At 40.0% G+C, this 19046-nt stretch overlaps 2 protein-coding genes across 2 annotated transcripts; one reads left to right on the forward strand and one right to left on the reverse strand.

Moving 5' to 3' along the window:
• Window positions 1–218: 218 nt before the first annotated feature.
• ndufb6 (NADH:ubiquinone oxidoreductase subunit B) lies at window positions 219–1929 on the reverse strand. The gene is made up of 4 exons (XM_056408484.1): window positions 1664–1929; window positions 964–1056; window positions 577–621; window positions 219–354 (listed from the first exon to the last, which is right to left on the reverse strand). The coding sequence occupies exons 1-4, from the start codon at window positions 1841–1843 to the stop codon at window positions 289–291; spliced, it is 384 nt and encodes a 127-aa protein (XP_056264459.1). The 5' UTR covers window positions 1844–1929; the 3' UTR covers window positions 219–288.
• Window positions 1930–3069: 1140 nt separating this feature from the next.
• LOC130189604 (PRELI domain-containing protein 1, mitochondrial-like) lies at window positions 3070–18790 on the forward strand. The gene is made up of 6 exons (XM_056408480.1): window positions 3070–3245; window positions 4594–4789; window positions 7224–7449; window positions 8740–8853; window positions 9540–9618; window positions 17418–18790. The coding sequence occupies exons 2-6, from the start codon at window positions 4698–4700 to the stop codon at window positions 17537–17539; spliced, it is 633 nt and encodes a 210-aa protein (XP_056264455.1). The 5' UTR covers window positions 3070–3245; window positions 4594–4697; the 3' UTR covers window positions 17540–18790.
• Window positions 18791–19046: the final 256 nt, after the last annotated feature.

Here is a 19046-nt window from a genome sequence, read left to right on the forward strand (position 1 = left end):
CATGTTAATTTTTTTCCATTTCATAATATCCCATCATCCTTCTTCAAAAGGAAATGTATCAAACAAGTGAAGTTAAAAGTTATGATATAATTTAGTTATCCATAACATTTTTGTAAAAAGTACTACAGACTCATGAAAGCAAATATTTACATTAACATTTAAACTTATGTCCACTGTAATATGTAATATGTACTTGAATCTGTAATCACACACTCATATATGACTTGATAATATTTTATTGGCATATACACAGTTTTTACAACAGAAAACCATTGAACTACTTCAACTTCAGTGATGGCCATAGGTTTCAGGGAGATCTGGAACGCTTTCTCCTGTTTCCAGAATGGTGTCACCCTGAACACAAAAACATGGACAAACAAGTCAGAAATACTCTTTCTCCATAAAGACATCTCATAGAACAGCTCCCTGAGGGCACCTTCAGAGCATCTCAGGACTGTGGACTGTTTGCATCTATTCAAACTGTGGGACAATCAGATCTTATTATGACTTGTAAACCAAGCCAATATGCAGCTCTGTGTAAAGAATGCATTTAATAAAAATATAAATCATACTTACAGGGAACAGCCTGGGTTTCAAGTCCACAATGCTATAAGGTCTTCGCTGTAAGGGGAAATGATATTGTCATTTAGTATGCTGACATCTGCTTGCATGGAGTATGTGACTTGGGTAATGTTGTATTGTACAACAGTTTTTAAAATGCTACATAAAGAAAAGATAATGAACATATTTGTTATTATGCAGTAACATACACATGTTCCTTAAAGAAAAACTCATTGAGGAAATACACAATACAAATAACATCAGTCAATCTTTCCTATTTATCAATTCATACAGTTCTTTTCACCAGATATGAAGCACATTCATTAAATGTAACACCTCATTTCAGTTTACTCTAATTTGTTTACTAGTATCACAAATAATGTAAAACATTTGTTGACTTACAGCAACATGGTATTTCACACAGTAGTGGACAATCCAAGCCGGTATCAACAGCCGTGTTATTGTGAAAACTCCACCTTTGTATGCTTTGTAGGTCTGCAAGTAGATACACATGAGAGACAGGTTATCAAGTATAGATCAGTAAATTACATCATTTATCAGACTTAATTTAGACTGTTACCAAAAGAGGACGCATACTTTAACACAAGCTGGTGCTTGCTCAGACAAGTGTCAAATGTAGAATCGAGTAGGATGGGACGGTTTGGGCTCATACTAAAAATTACGATATGAAAAAGGATATTGGTAATATTTCAGTGAACACATCACCTTTCAAACCTTCCGTCGCTGGTTTGTACTCTATTTCATAACAACGTCACTTGTCTCTACAACAAGACTACAGCTACTGCCTGAGTATATGTTACCTTATTTAACCATATATAATCTCTGGAGAATATTATACTAATAAATCCCTCCATACTATATTGTCAGATGATAAAAGCCTGTCGTGTTGAGAGAGAGGAGGTTGACTTGCACCACACTGAACCGTAGTGAGCATTGCACTGCATTGTAACTAACGTTGTATACGTAAAGCTGACAGTCGTCACACTATGTAAATCGTGTTCCCTGATAGTTTACGCGTGTTCAGTCGGCATCGGTGGTAGTTCTGCCAGCTAGCTCGCTTTATCTGTGTCCCGGGACTCACGTAAAGTCTCCACAGGCTCTTGGGCTCCAGAAATCCAGCCCAGAACTTGGCGACGGCGCCGAGAGGTTTCGCTTGTAAGACGGGCTCCCTCGGGCTGAGCTCCTGGTCCTTCAGCCACCTTCTCCGGAGCGTCGTAATCTGCTCGACGCGGAGCTTCTCGTCTGGTGTGTATCCAGACATTGTTTGGTTTTTTTCTTCTAGATATTCAACCTCCGAAGACCTACAATGACACCATGGAGGGCACTTCCTTCTGCGGGCAAATGAAGAAGAACAACAAACGGAAATGAGACACAAGTTGGACCGTACGACACTTTCTAGTGCGACACCTACTGGCCTGGAAGACAACTTGCGACATGGTAGGCCTACATCTTTTTTATTTGTATTCCCGTATTTGTAATGCAATTCAAACTCATTTTAAGAGCGACGGAAACACGTAGAGTGTTAGTGAAGACAGAAACAGTGAAGTCTCAGGAAGTCAGGTTTCCTCACAGCTTTTCTGACTTTAGTGGTCCATATGTTCAGTTCATAGGTGTTTATGCCATATTCATAACATACATTGTTTTTCACAGATATGAGTCACAAATCACTGATCAGCATGATGAAGAGTTGCATTAATGACCTTTTATAAACAATGTCATATAATTGGTGTTCATGGCCAGTTGTATCCACTAGATGGTGAAAACCACGATGATGTTATGAGCAAAAGGGCATTTAAAGGGGCACCATTATTTTTAGATGTCTAAGTCAGTTAATCGCCTAGTTAGTTCTTCACTGCCTGTTAAAAAACAGTTTGGGCATTTATTCTGTGGTTCTTAAGGAGCTTTGTCAAGTCTGAGATTATGATCTACTGAAGATGTCATGGTGATATTCTTGACCCATAGGGCCTAAAAGTAAGGGTATCACTATGTTAATCTAAAATAAATGTGGGAAAACTATGCTCTGGCTGAACTCCTCTCTCGTATTACTTGCACCGGTAGTGCAATTGGGCCTGCGGAGAGCAGTGGACCTTTGCAGGTCTCTTGGAAGTATCCATTCGTTTGAGACACTTTTATTAATTAAAAACGGCTAATTCTGTTATTATAATTTTTTTATTCAGGGAATATATTTATATGGGTTCAGTCCCAATTTAAAACAAGATCTATATGTTTAGTGATGATTTGAAGTAGTCAGAAATAACATTTGGGAGGTCATGGCTCCTATTTCTAAAGTTTCAGTATATGTAACCATTGGAACAGTGCCGTGGCCCCCCTAGCGTTTAACTGTATTTAGCCGTTACGCGACAATTTATGAAATTGTACAATTTTGTTCCATACCACTCCGACACAGTAGGGGGCACAACCCACATGCCGCTTGTGTGTTGCCCGCTTATCAAAGGAAGTGAGGTGTGCGGTCCGAAGCGTCTCTGTTCCGGAGTCCGAGTCCGATCCACCGCCGCCACTCACTCGCTGCCTGTTGGTTCTGGCTGTCACATGGAGGATAATGAACGTGACCGGCTCACGTTGTAATCTGTGAGGAAAAGGCACAGCAACCAGGCCCTCTGCAGATGTTTAGCAGCCTGATATTTAATTGTCAGTAGCGTCAAGTAAGTTTGAAATTGTTTCCTCAGCAGTGGTTGCAACTCAAGTGACTCGGTTAGTTAACGTTAGTTCCCACAGTTGAACTTAAGCTAATTAACCTTGGTGGAGCTGTTGAGTTTGTTAAGGCCGGCTGTCAAATTCTCCACACAGTCACGATTAAACTGTACACCCAATTTATAATATGCCGACTGTCGCAGTGAATCCATTTAAGAAGCTAGCTTGCTGCTAGCTGTCCAGGGAGCTAACCTAGCTATACGCTGGTGGGACCATATCGTGTTGTTAGCAGAGACATGTGCCATTGAGATAAGAATTAACAGTTAGTCATTCGCGTTACCTCAGCCATAAATTGTAAAGCCATAAATCAAGGTGACACGTGGATAGATTGCGTAAATAACAGTGACTTTACTCAGATACCAATTGTTTCTGTTGAGTGTTTGCTGTTGGAATACGTGCAGCTTTCATAATAGGATGTTGTGAAGAATAACAAACATAAGGCATGGCGCCAAGGACGTGTTATGTTATGCTGTGGTTTGGCAAAAACGTGTATTAACCATGCATCAAACAGATTCTCCCCACAATTGATTAGCAAGACTAATATGGTACTTAGGAAGCAATTACATTCTGCTGTTAGAATATGAAAAGACCAAGTTATTGTGGATGTGTAATTACTTTAGGTAATGAAGTGGAAGTATTAAACAGTTTACACGCCAGGGTTGTGGTGTGGTTGTTACTGTATATACAGTTATTACAAAATTGTTTGGGTGTTAGACAAATGTATGAATAATTATTACATTAGTGTTGTAATAAATTAATCTATAAAGAGTTTTTTTTTTACATCTGATTAAAGATATGCAGCAGGAGTGGGTGATATGAATAGACTCATCTGACACCATATACATCATTTTATATTATGATATCGATAGATGTGTTGAGAAACATTTGTAGAATATAGCTAATTTGCAGAGTAAGCCAGAAATGTGTATATACCAAATTAATGTACATAATCGCATTGAAGCAAAATTCATATAAAGAGAATACAAAACTGCCTCAAAGCCGTTCTCCTTATAGACATGTAACTTTGACTACAGTGGCCTGAAATATAAAGAAATACTGATAAGATAGCTACCACGGCACTGTGTCCAATTTTGTGATTGCCATTAAAACAATATCCCTTTACTGTCAAGTACATTTGTTGAATAAGAAAGGGATATTACAAACATGTTATCGCACAATGTGAAAATGTAACCCCATTTCTAATTTGTATGTACATATATGTAATCTATAACTACATTTATTTTATGGATTACTGGTGGTTGATAGATTTGCTAAAGCTTTTTATCTTCTACTTTACAGGACTGGGCCATATTTTGGATGGAGTCAGCACCCAAGTTTTCTTTTCCTTGTATAGTGCCGAGGCGCTCGAGATTCAAGCCGTCCTGTACATCAGCGAGTAAAGAATGGTCAAATATTTCAGTAATAACATAGACATCAGGAGTACTTGGGACCATGTTGTCTCTGCTTTTTGGCAGAGGTATCCGAATCCATTCAGGTAATAATTTAATTGTCAGTATTTTATTAGAGAAGCTCATTTTAAAGAATGTGGTATCTGTGAAAAGTACCGATAGATTGTATTTAGTTTTAGTGTTTCAGTGCTTGAAATTAAAAATGTTTAATTAAAATGATATACCAGAAGATGGGGAACAGGCATGAGAATCCCTCACCTTTCGGCGAAATTCGCCGTTTTGAAACCAAAATAGGTGACTGACGTGAATCGTGTAGATCCGAAGAGTTTTTGTTTTGGGGGAGGGGGGGGGGGTCAATTGGCCGGCCGGCGTTTATGAGATTGGAGTGGGACACGGAGAAAATGTGGAGTGGTGCTTTTCGCAATAGAACATCTTTGATGGGCACGTGTCGCGTCTCGGCCAATCAGCGTCAAGATGTCTTCAGCGTTTGGTGGTTTAGGTTAGCTTGAATGTTAGCCCGCTATCTGCTGCTGTCACGCTGCACGGTGGAGCGATACTAACAAAGTACCCGTACGTTAAGAGCGATGTGATTTAGCATATTTTTAGTATCGATACTTCATTAAAAGAGCGATCAGAGCGCACGCGCTGCTCCGTGTCGAGCTGTCTGCGCACGCTACGCAGCGAGTGCCGTTAAGTGGCGGAATTTTCGGCTTTAAAAATAAAAATTAAAAAAGATGCCAGAAGTGAAATGTTTAAGTTCAGTCTGTAAAGTTCTGTTTCTGTAACTCTCCAGCTGCTCATCCTGATGAACTCTGTATCATCTGGTCAGATACAGACTAACAGTCTCATAGTGATAATCAATGCTATGATGGCTCCATGTAGTTTCATTAATATCTTGTAGGCTAATACTAATAATACTGCCATTTGTTAAGTGTTGAAAAAGTTGGTAAAAGTGAACCATACAGATATTTTATTTATTACTATTATAGATAAATATACCAGGATCGTATTTATGGTACTGTTTTATGGTATTGTATCAGTATCATGATATTTATGGCAGGTATGGCATAGATTAGAACATACGTGTCAAACTCATGGCCCGCGGGCCAAATGTGGCCCGCCACGTCATTTTATGTGACGGCATTCTTGTGTCCTTAAGATTCACTTGTTGGTTCATAATTGACTGTAAAAGGGAATATTACTAAATAGTTGTGTTGTGCATACTGTGATATTTTGAACACTCAGGTTCAAACTGCAACATCTTTTCATTAAATACATTTGAGAAGTTAAAAATATCCCTCAATTTAGGTCTCAGCTTGTCATTCAGGGGTGATAGTGCGTCCCAAAGCCAGACCAGTGGAGAACCACTGCCCAAACCAGTGGAGAACTACTGCCCCTGACCAGTGAAGAACCACTGCCCAGACCAGTGGAGAACCACTGCCCAGACCAGTGGAGAACCACTACCCAGACCAGTAGAGAACCACTACCCAGACCAGTGGAGAACCACCTGTCTCAACTGTGAAAAAGCTTTTAACAAAGTTAATGTAATAATGTTTGTTTGATCTTTGATAAAGTAATGTGGGTTAAAATAAATATAATTAAATAAAATAGATGTATTGTATAATATTAAATACATTTGCATATATAGTTATACATTTATATAAGTACACCTAAATAAACAAACAAATGCAAAGACAGTTATTTAACAATATGTTCTGGAGTAGTTAGAATTATACCGTGTTAGTGACAACCAGCCCTTTGAGGGCAGCCATGAGGCGGATGTGGCCCTCGGTGAAAATGAGTTTGACACCCCTGGATTAGAAGATCGTGACAACCAGGTAGAGGCAGAACAGACTCAAGGAACAGACTCGAGGCTCAGCAGAGCACAAGACTTGAAGACTTGTTCACGCCAAAAAAAAAAGGAAGTTGGTTCATGAATGACTATATTATATACAATATTACTATTATTATAGGGCCCACTGACTTGGTGTCAGAATGGAGGAACTATAGATTATCATACAACGTCCAACATCGATGTTCGTGGAAGTCACCAGCACCCCCCCCCCTGCGCGCGCGCCTATCCTTCTCACCTTTTTCACCCCTGACCCGTTTTCATGCCTGGGGAAACAAGACTATATTGTCATACCTTATTTGTTATTGGTAACTCCTTTTTAATGTGATATTTCACCAGCTACAGAAGTGTGCAAACAGCATGATCTTAAATGAGAAGTGTTTACATTCTCAGATAAGTTTTGATGGATTATAAATGAAATGTCCACTTTTTGATTCAGATGATAAATCGCATCAATATAATTTAAATGTTATTTAAAACTAATGTTAGTTTATTGAGGACCCTTGAAATGGTGTGCAGAGGGTTGTTGTGCAGGAATATTGTTATGCTTCCTTTGGAAAAGATGGGTGACAAAATCCATAGCAAGAATATATTCCAAACTTGAACTGTAGGTGAGTAAAATCAATGGAGTATCTTTCGTCTTTTTACTCTGTTTTTATATCCATTAGCACCCATGTTCTCACAGAAGATGTTGTTTACCGGGAGGTGACTGCGGACCACCGGCTTCTCTCCAGACGCCTCCTAATGAAAACCAATCGGCTACCTCGCTGGGGGGAGTATCTCTTCCCCGGCGGCATGTCTCGCTCCGTGTACATCATCGAGGACTCCATCGTGGACCCTGTCAACAGGAGTCTGGTCACTTACACCTGGAACCTCAACCACACAACTCTCATGGTGAGTTGTCTGACTGTGGTGTGTTGCTTTTTAATGGAACATTTTATTGGTTCCTCAAACTTTTTTGCAAGTTTCTCATAAAACTTAGAGAAATATAATCATGATTATATATTTCAAGCTGGTTAACAGAGGGGTGCAATTAGCTGCTTATAGGATTTGTACCTCAGAAGCTTTAATCTTTGAGACTAAGCTAAAAGATAATTAAAGCTGCCCATAAACACGACTCCAAATTAATTATAGTATTGCTTTGAATTTCTGGATGTGAAGATAAGCGACTGTTTGCTCACAAGTTTGTTATTTCAACTTAAAAGGTGGTGATATACCAGTGTTGTGTTCTCAACTGCCCCCAAGGGGCCAAAAGAAATGGCTTCACCGATCTCCAGTGGTTAAAGTTATCACGTTGCTTCCGTAATATAGGAAAGTACTGACATCCCTGTTAGACGTCATCACAGATGCAGTATTGCATACCTCTTACCACACTCGCACAACAGTTATGCAGTGTGTTAAATTATGATATGTACAAGAATCGAGATTAGTATTTATTCCTATTCAAAAAGAGCTTATGGTGTTCTGTTTCTCCTCGTGTGACACTATAATCGATGTTGGCATAGTAGAAAAGACTGAACTATGTGCTGTAAGCAGTGCAGTCAGGTGTTGCTGCTTTCCACAGAAAGGATGAGGAAATATAATAATTCAACCAGCCTGATCTTCAAAGGGGGCGAGCGTTTGAACGCAGTTCAGATGTATTAATCTCACAGGGAAGAAGGACCTTGACATGATTTATGCATTATGCAGCTTTAGGATGTGCTATTTTCACACTCTCCCCGCTGTGCACTACTCACTACTGCAGGATGGAGTTAAGCTACTCTGGTTGTTAATCTACCATTACGTGACGTTAAGCTAAATAACGTAATCAAAGAAAATGACTGATCAAAGCATCAAAATCAAATTTTCAAAATTCCTCAAATAATCCCCTCCTGTAAATTGGTGCAGTCATGTTTGATCAATTATTAATTAAAATCTACTCTTAATAAACCCAACAAAGAAGATTGCAACTTGTGTTGTCCATACAACATAAAGTGAAGAAGATCATGCAGGAAAAGTAAATTAATCTGTTTCCAGCATGTGTTTTTATTCTAAAGTTATTGTCAAAACTCTGCATTACAAACATTTATTCAGCTCTTCTACTTTTGATCCGGACAGCGTCCGTCCTTCGTGATACATTTTAAATAGTTCCACAGCTTTGTTCTTTACCTCCTTTGCTGTCGCTTTTCTCTTCCCCGATGTCAGTCAGTTGAAGAGCGTTGTATTTTCCGAGACTCAGCGGAGCAGCCAGCCACTACCCAGCTGAAACGGGAGGCGTGGATATCCTCAAATGTTTACGGCTTCTCCAGACCTATTCAGGTACTTATACCTCTCTGTGCAGCTTCTAATCAGCCACGCTTAAATTAAGTGTGAAACCATTCTGAGTGTTTGACACTGTTTCCGTTTTTAAAACAATTACAAAAACTTTTACGCTCGATTAATCTCGATTAATTAATCGCAATTTCAAAATGTGCGATTAATTAGTTAAATTTTTTTTAATCGATTGACAGCCCTAATATTTTCATCATATTCTTATTTTCCTCTTTAGAAAAGCCACTATGTAATGTACATAAATAAGATATGAATATGTCAGCCTAGAGAGTTTAGTAGTAGCAAGATAGTTGCATAGGACACTTCGACAATCATCAACAACTTTTATCCATCCGCCAGTGTATAAATATATATTTACGCTTCAGTTAAATAAATACATTTGTTTTTATCCTAGAGAGTAAGGTACAGAATCCAATTATCTAAATATTGGTTGGCATTAGAGGTGTGGGATCCTATGTAAAAATGCCAAAATATAGAAGTGGGAGATTGAAGGGGAGAAGTGAAAACTGTGCCAAAAATCTGTCAGCCAATAATTGTTATTGTTAGATGTTGAAGATGCCAGACGTTGATATTCCCAGAGAAAAGGAGAGCGAGGACTGCGGGCTATGTGTTTTTTCTTTTTCTTTCAAATGTCTCCTTGATGTAAAGTAATTTCCTGTTCTGTCTTTTCCCAGGAGTTCGGATTGGCTCGATTCAAGAGCAATCAGGTGAAGGCCATGAAAGGGCTGGAATACGCGCTGTCCAATTTACATGGTACGTACACTTCTCCAGCAGAAACGGGAGAAAAGTGCAAGGGAAAGAGAAGAGGGAACCAAAACAGGTTATTTTTAACTGTTGCTATTTTTGGAGAGAAGAAACTCTGATAGGGCTTTCTTTCCTCAATGTTAGACTGGCACACTTTTTATGCAATTCATTTAACTTATTAATGGTTTCATTTATAAATGCTTCTCTGTTTTTATGGCGAGTGTAAAAACTGAAGCGGCATTCAAATGTTATTAACATTGTAGGTTAACTGACCTAAGTTGGAAACAGCTCTGGCAGTGGAAAGTTATCAGCATTGCCTGGAAATGTACTCCTAGGCAGCCACGTGCACAGATAGACCCCTGCCCTTTTGCCCTTTGCCCTTTGCCCTGGATGAGAAAAGTGCCCCTTCTGCTGGAGCCCAATTTTTTCTTCATTAATAAGTACTTAAGAATAAAAATTACTCTGTCATCAATTCCCCCCAAATGTGTTTTCATATCTGACTCGGCATCTATTAGAGTTCTTTTGAGAATTTTGCCCCGACATGCTCCGCGGCGCTCACAAGCCCCCGCCACGCCCCTCCCTCCTCCTCCTCGCGTGTTTATTATATGGCATTTTTTGCTCCTATCATTTTGTGACATTTTTTTGGTTTGAGCACCTGCCCCGCAACATGTCTGTGCACGTGCCTGCTCCTAGGTGTATAAATGGGTTCATTTGGGCAGTTGAAAGGTCACTGTTTTTGCTGACGAATACCATGTGACTGCAGAGGGATGTGAAACCATGGCAACTACAGTGACAAACAGCTTGGACTTGAATTTAGACTCAGACTGAAACAATTTAGACAGTGTTGCCTAAAAAAATACTGCGGACTATGCCACATGAGAGGCACATATATAAGCCCGTAAGGGAAAGGCCTTAATAACCTGATAACATAAACATGGAAAGACCAAAAGTCTGGAGAACTAGATGAGGCTCTTGGATGAGAACGTAGTGGCTTGTTCGGCTACAATCTCTGTGTTGTGCTGATCCAGCGTACTGTTGTCTGAAAGGACATTCTCCCATTGTTCTGTCCCACTGCCCCTTTGTTGATGGCACTGCAAGGATTGGGATCAGGCTGAGCGTTGTGGTAAGTATGTTAACAGGAGGCATCCACCTGCCAAGCCAGGCCATGTCCAGAGTTGTCACGTGATGCTCCATATGAGCCTCACACAGTAGACTTGTGTAGCTGAGGTAGTGACCGGCTCCCCTCGGGTTTGCAGATGCTCACAAACTCAGTAAACAGAAAAGTAGATCTAGCGGAGGTGTTGAAGTAGATGGTGTTTAGTTTAGTTAACATAATGTCATAAACTGACCTTTATTATCTATATTGTGGTGTTTGTCATTTTAAATCGTCTTAAATCATGTCTTTTGTTTTATTTAATTTTTATTACAACTCGGCTGAAAACCTTTAAATAAAAATGTGTTGATCAACATTTTTATATAGATTTTCTTTTTTCTCATGCAGCTACCAGTATGCAACATAACATTGTGCATGTGTCCTTGGGTTTTGCACAAATTACATTTACTTTAAACAAATCATGCCATATCGTTATCCAATAGAAGCAAACCTTGAAAGTAGTGGGCATTACTGCATTTTGCTGTTGTATAGAAATATAGTCAATACTATGCACTGTAGATAAGAGAGGACCTCCACTGTTGTTGTTTCAAAAGCCTACGGTCTTTATGTATTTTGTTTTGTAGAGGTTTTTTTAACCATCCAACTTATTACAAGCCTCTCTGATTGGACAGAAATGGTTGGAGAGAGCAGTGTCATGAGTGGGCGGGATCTATGTATTGTTGCAACCGGGACTGTCTTCTGTTATCTGATCTGGATATTGAACGGAAGTTTGTGCATTTTATTGTCTGCCTTTATGGATAAGATCGTGTTTCGATGAATGCAATGCTCATCTCAATTGTCCAGTATTTTTCACATTTAGCTCCTTCTCCTGATCTCTTGCTGTGAATACATTTCCTTAATTCAGTCCCTAAAAGTTTAACAAATGTCTTAAATTTACCAAATGCCAGCTCACATTTATCTTCCATTTCAATGTATGACCTCCTGACAACACACATAATTGAGTTTTCAGCATTAGCAATTTCATAGACTAAATTTCTAAACAAATGACAAATAACTTGTAAGCTAAACCTGATATATGTATCTGCTCACTTACAGGACCTTTTGTGAAAATCACAGTACTTTAAAAGCAACAACAACGAAACAGCTCCCTTTATTCCTTTCAACAGCTGCACTGAGCTCCAGAGTTCAATCCAAAGCAATCCTGCTATTCCTACTTTACAAAGCCCTGTGCAAAAGAAACTAATATCATCAATTTAACATTTCTATCGCTGGATGTACTTCAACAATCGGTTACATTTTAAATCCTAGTACCCACTTTATAAACATTTCACAGACCGTTTTATACACTGTAATGAAGTCTTCTGTGACATCTGCCGAGATACCACAGTACTGCTTATCTTGTAAGACGGAGATTTCCGTCAGAGAAAAATATACTCCTAAAAGTCTATAGGAATGCTGGAGGGTGGATTTTAACTCTTTTTAAAAGTGCTTTCATTCAAGCAGTGAATTTAGTTGTCTTTCGCTTCCAGCAGTTAGTGGGGCCTCGGCACCAGACTGTGTGGCTCAGTGCCGGAATCAAATCATACACAAGAAATTAACTCTACTTTCAGGGCTCCAGACTGCGACCAAATGGTCGCATTTTGCGCCTAAAATTAGACACTGCGAGTAAATATTTCATCAACTCGCGCATGCGCGACCAGTAAATTAGCAGATTTTTTTTGTTTTTGTTATTAAATATTTTTGTTGCTGACAAACTTGTTCTACACTTCAGCCCACTATAGTTAGCGGTAATGCCTGAATGACTGGTTTGCTAACCGACATTAACTCCAGAAGAAGAAGAAAGGAGACGAAAACCGAAGAAGAAGGCTGGCCTGTGTGTGTCTGTGTGTGGGGGGGGGGGGCTAACGTGTGAAAAGAGGCGCACCGCAACGGAGACAATGCGACCGGCGTTGGCCGCAGAGTGAGAGGTCAGAGGGGATCCTCACCACCGAGCGGCGTCCCCGTCCCCCGAGTTGAATCTCTGGGTCGACTCAGCCGACTCTCACATGTCTGCCCCTAGAGACTGATGCTCACGGTAAACACATTCCATCAGGAGCGCGCGAGGGTTTTGAGAAAGTTAGCGGAAGGATTTAAGTGACAACATCCGGTTTTGCAAAGTTAGCGTAAAGAACCACGTGAAACAACATCCGTTTTTGAAAATAAGATGTCGACAAATCATACACGAACATATAAAAGTAAACAATGAACTGATTTTGTATCTTTAGAGATCGTTTCTGAGATTTAGCTTAACATATGCTAAGATTAGAACATTTTTACTGGACCAAGGAAGAGTTTATAAAAATTAGTCAGGCTTGTGTATGTTAAGAAAAGTCCTGTATATAGATTTCCCCAAGAGTTCCAGGAAATGAATGATGCAGATGTGTTCCATACATATCTGAAATCTACAATAGCAATCAAACAATTGTAATGTATCAATTAGGACATTTTTCAAAGTAAAAGTCCTAAATGTTTAAAGAAATCTGTAATTTCTTTAATGTTTGAGTTGCTTTATATATGTATTTCCTCATAGTCCTCATAGCAATAATGCTACACAAAAAATAGAATGCTTCAATCGACACCGTGATCGGTATTATCTGTGATCGGCAGATACTGATTTCAGTGATCGGTGATCGGCACCAAAAACCTGATCGGTGCATCTCTAGAAACCAACAAATGTTTTGATTGGCCACATCGAAGTGCAACATGCACATGCTCAAGGTATGTTTTTTCTTAAAATATGTTTAAACTCAATACAGTAACTTCTGAAGAGTTCTCTGTTGTGAATGTTTTGCAGTTCATGAAGGCAAAAAGGCATAAGATTGTATATTGTCGAAATTATGTATCAGTAATACAGTAGAAATGATGGGAAAACTTTGCAAGTCGATTTATACTGTGCGCAGGGTTTTTCCTGCATAGAGAAAATTTGGGCGAGAAGAGTTGTTAACGGGGGGAGGGGGTGCTAGTGAGTAGTGTGCTTACCCGTGTGCGCGGATGTGTGCGCGCATCATGGCAGAGCGGCCAGCTGCTGATCACTCACTCAATATCTCGACTGCATGAAACCAAAAATTTGGACCCAGGAAAACCCTGTGTGCGCCCCTAAATTTTCTGCTTGCGCCCCTAACATTTTAAGTTAGGGGCCACTGTGCTCCTAGTTAAAAAAGTTAGTCTGGAGCCCTGACTTTAGTGGGGAAAAGAGAACATGTTGAAACCAGTTTGACGGTCTCAAGTGCAATCTGCTGCTCGTAGCGTGCCCTTTCAGCCAATTAAATGAATAGTTGTTGTAGTTAAAAATGGCATTCTTATATTTTCAACTTTTTTCTTCATACCAACTGCAGCAATGAATAAGTGAATATCCAGCAGAACACGAAAGTGTTTTTGTCTGCTAGACACTACGAAATAGGCGGAGTCTAGCGTATTTTGCGTTCACAATGGTCAATAAGCCTTCAACGACCAACTATGTTTCAAATCCCATCACCAATGCTGCCTTTGAGAAATCCTCATCATTATACTTGTAAACAGTTTTCCAGCAGTTGTAACTTTTATTTTAAAGGGTACCTGTAGTGCAAAACAACAACGTGCTACATCCATTCGGCGCATCAAATAAATCATATTTACCCCGCCGCTATTGTCAACAAGTCACGCATAGCCCGAGGATTTACATTTCTTTGTCAACATTCCGAGTCCGTGGACGCAGCCATTTTGCTAGTTATTTACTCCAGCTCAAAGCTAACTATGACGTAGAGTCGTTGAAAGGAATTCAGCCAATCCGGAGCCACTTCTACACGTGTTGCTTCTTGGGATAGATCGGTGGCCTCAAGAATTACACAATCTATATCAGGGGTGCTCAATACGTCGATCGCGGCATAGTATTGGTAGATCGCATGACATAAACAAAAATTGGCCCGCCCCCCTGTCACATTCTCTATAGCGTCACATTACAGCAGCAGCATGTCATTTCTGTCTCTACGTATTGCGTTGACAGTCCTCTGCCCGCCGTCTCGTGCGCCGCGGAGCTCCCGACACCGGTTTGCGCGCATCGGGACAGACGGAGCAAAGAAAAAGTCACTAGCACCCCCGAACATGTCGGCTGAACATTGCATCAATGAAAGACATCTCCAGCGCTGGCTTATGCGCGATGTAGCTCTCAAGCTCACTCTTTTGTGTGAAGCAGATGAGGTCTAATGACACTATCAGGGCTCTCAAGTCTCACGCATTGAGCGTGAGACTCACGCATTTCGGTCTTATCTCACGCACTCCCGCCACACATCTAATTCCTCACGCTGAAAAAACCTCTCGGCTATTTAATGCTTGAATGCAGGGGTGCTCAATACGCCGATCGATTGTTGAGTAGAAATAGTCACTAGCACCCCCCCCGTCGACAACTCTTTTCGGCTCGATGCCGGCGCGCGCAACAGTCAGCTGTATCGGGTGCTGATGGAAATCTCACGCTTGCCTGTCTACAAAACTTGAGAGCCCTGCTATATCATCGGACATAAGTTTGTGCTCTTTACAACAAATGCACTCTCTGTCTGTTTTTTGTGGCACACATTTCCCACAACTGCACCAAACGTCCGCCGACTTGCGTGCACGGTCCGCACGGTGAAGCATCTGGACCGGCGGTCCTTCGGCATCAACTTCATCAGAATCATCGCTATCATCGCTGTCACAATTCACTAAATGGGGATAGTCTGCTTTTAAAGGTTCAAACAAGTATCCAGTTGCTGAATCAGACAATCTTTCATCGTCCATATTATCAATCTCTCAGCATTTGTTTGCGAGCGCTCGACGTTGTTTACATTGGTATCTGAACACATCCGCTGTGGCTAGGGATGAGAATTGATAAGATTTTAACGATTCCGATACCTTATCGATTCCTGCTTATCGATTCGATTCCTTATCGATTCTCTTATCGATTCTTTTGGGCAAGGGGTGAAAAAAAGAGCACAAACGGGTTTATTCACATTAATTTTCTTTTATATAATGCTGCACACACACAGTATGTATACATACACATTTACTTTTTTTAAATAAGCAAAAACATTTATACGATATTACTCTTGAACTTAAAATAAAACTTACATAACTTAAATAAAATATAATCTGTTTAATTTAAACATGTTCCTAGAAATTACAGTGCTCCTTCCTTTTTTTTAAAGGGTATATGAACTGAGCTGCCAAAAATGAAACTAGCAGTGGCAAATACCAAGTGTGCACCATCAATTGTATGGATCATCAACAATTCTTGTGCAGAAAAATAAGCATGTCTGCTTTCTCCGGGAGGATACGCGATCTCTCAGGACTTATTGTGTCTCCAGCCGTGGAGAACTCTCTCTCAGATGGGCTGGAGGATGAACACAAAGATATGAGGAGGTGTACAAGACGTGCTGTAGCCTGCGACCCAGACAGAGACGACCAGCCTCTGAACCGGTCTGACTCTGAACCTCATCAGCTAAATTGGATGGCAATGGAGATTATTTATATAGTGAAAGCTGGTTTACACAATGAAACAAATGGCACTAACAAAATCGCTGAATTTGCTGAGCTGACATAAAGCCACATTAAGAGGGGAGGCAAACACGACCTCTGCCTCAATGTAGGGTGACAATGGAAGATTCTGTAGCTAAGCTAGCGTAGCTATATGCTAAATTTAATAATGGATTAAAAATCGATATGCTCAGTTTAATAATGGGTTAACACGATAACGCGAACGTTTGCTGATAACACACGCCCTCAATAATTAATACCGTTACGATCAAACATTTCTCAAAACTGGACTTTCAATCCAAACGTGAAGTGATCGATAATGGGAGACCAATGCCGGAGCTCAAATGTGTGCTTCAAACGAAGGGACAGAAGATAACTTGATCGACTCCACACAATAAAGGCAAATGGCTTCACACAGTGAGTGGTTGTGATCACTTTGGAGGAGTTTACCTTGGACAGAAAGAGATGAAGCGCCGGCGTTAGCTGAGCTGCTGCATCGAACACATGACATTCCTGTCATTTAATTCCACGCTGTGTTCAAATGCTTATTCATATTAGTTGTATTTCCTCCCTTCGACGAAATAGATTTTTGACACACGTTACAAGTGGCGTAGTTGTCATTTTGTCGTGTGAAATAGAGCCAAACTTTAGAGCGCTTCTGCCTCGTTGCCATGTTTGCTGCAGTCTGAAGAAACTAAAAAAGTTCGCGCATGCGCAACGCCACAGAGGACCGTTAGCAGAACCGTTAAAGAATTTGGCTAACGATCCCAAACAATCGGTTCACTGGGAACCGGTTCTAAAACAGAACCGGTTCTCGATGCCCATCCCTAGCTGTGGCTGGCTGTCGATCTCTCAACGATCTGACGTCACACCACCCGCGACATATTCAAGCTCCAGTGCAATGTCGCATGTCGGAGTTGAGGACTTTGAACAGCCTAAACTACGTATTGTTATTGAATACTGGACCGTCAGTGCATGAATAACCTTTAGAAACACATTATCTTTTGATCTGGCTACATATTGTTTTGCACTACAGGTACCCTTTAAAGTCACACACCGTATGCCTGAACAACAAGAAGTGTCCCTTTTTAACGGCTTGTCTTAAAAGGGCTACAGAAAACATGTCCTCATTCTGTCTTGTCTCTCTCTCTCTCTCTGGACACTCTCTCAGGAGAGACGCCCCAGCGGCTGCTCAGAGACTCGGTGAAGGGCGCGTCGGAGAAGGCCAAGGAGACGGCGAAGAGCCTGACTTCAGCTGCTGCCATCCCACAGAAACCCCAACAGTACGTCTGACAGGTCAGCGCGCGGAGCGCTGTTCAGGTGACATGAACGCAACACAATGCCTTTTGATCTCCGCGATCATCTTGACTGGATGGAAGTTTTCTGGGATCCCACCGATCGTTGTTTGCTCTCCGTGGTTTTTCTTTCGTATGAAGCAGCTTCTCCTCTCTCCAGATGGACAGATGTCTTCTACTTTTTCTATTCTCAGCTTTCTGTCCTCGTTGAATCTCAGGTCCTGAGCCTTTGTCTGAAACATATGGCCTTTGTGGAGAAGTTCAGATTGTGACAAGCAGCACTTTGTAATGCCGTAACTACGTCGGATATACAAGCACATTTTCATATTTTGCCAAATATGTAATTTTTTTATTTTTTTATTTAGCATATCTATCGAAGCATATGTTCATGCACAATGACAAAGCTCTTGAACTGTGGTTTATTATTATCATTGGTCCAGCCTAAATTCCTCATTAGACCAAATCTTAATACTGTGAAGTATGAATTGATCTCGAAGAAGGAAAGACACGGATTATGAATTGAGGGTTGTACGGAGTGGATATATAAACAGTATAATTATACTTTTGTATATCCTCATGTTTTCTTCATTGTTTGACATTTTTCCCACCTTCAAGTACATAATTATATGGTGGGTCGGCCCATAAATCATTCTGTAATATTGCGCATATTAATAAAAAGTTTTGTACAAATGGTACAGGTTAGTCACTGCAAGTACACTGAAGCTTTGATAACCAAGTGACTTCTGGGAAAAAAGTCTGTGAGTGAAATTTTCACACAGATTTACTTTAGATTGACTAACTGAGGTGTGTTAGTGAAAATATTGAATAACGATAGATTTTATTATTATTTTTAATTTAAAAATAGATTATTTCAGCCTGCCGATTTAAAGTTTAAGTAGCGATAGAGATGCTATATTATTGTAAAGATTTCTGTGATTGCATTCCTTTTTAGATGGAATTGTCTGGAAGTGTCTGTTTTAAGAAGACTTGAGTTATAGTTTGAAAATTGACAGATTTATTAAAATATTCTTGAAAAATTATTTAGTATAAAGCTTTTGTGATATGGTTAATGTATGTAGACATATCTTTACCAGGTAGTAAGATATGTAAGAACAGGATGCATCGGACTTTGGAATTTAATTTTTTGTTCAAAAACATTTTTAACCAACCCATGAAAGTTAAAGTCCAGTGTTTGTTGTTTTGTGTTTGCACATTGTCAAACTAAGCTTCAATAAAATGTGAAAAGCTATTGAGTTAATTTGGCCTCTTTGTTGATTTCACCAGTTAATCTTTTTTCTGCTCTAACAGAGACACCAAGTGAACTCTGACCTTTACAATAAAGTTAATATTCTGTTCTACAGACAAGTTTCACAGCTGCACAAACCAAACAAGTCTGTTAACATCTGCATATTTCTGCTGCTCATTTTCAGTTGAAGTTTTCCACCCACAATACGTGTCATGCATATATATAGAGAACCATACAGAGTATTAGAAATCATTTACCA

This window comes from Pseudoliparis swirei, chromosome 24 (genome assembly GCF_029220125.1).
Source record: "Pseudoliparis swirei isolate HS2019 ecotype Mariana Trench chromosome 24, NWPU_hadal_v1, whole genome shotgun sequence".
Lineage (NCBI taxonomy): Eukaryota > Metazoa > Chordata > Actinopteri > Perciformes > Liparidae > Pseudoliparis > Pseudoliparis swirei.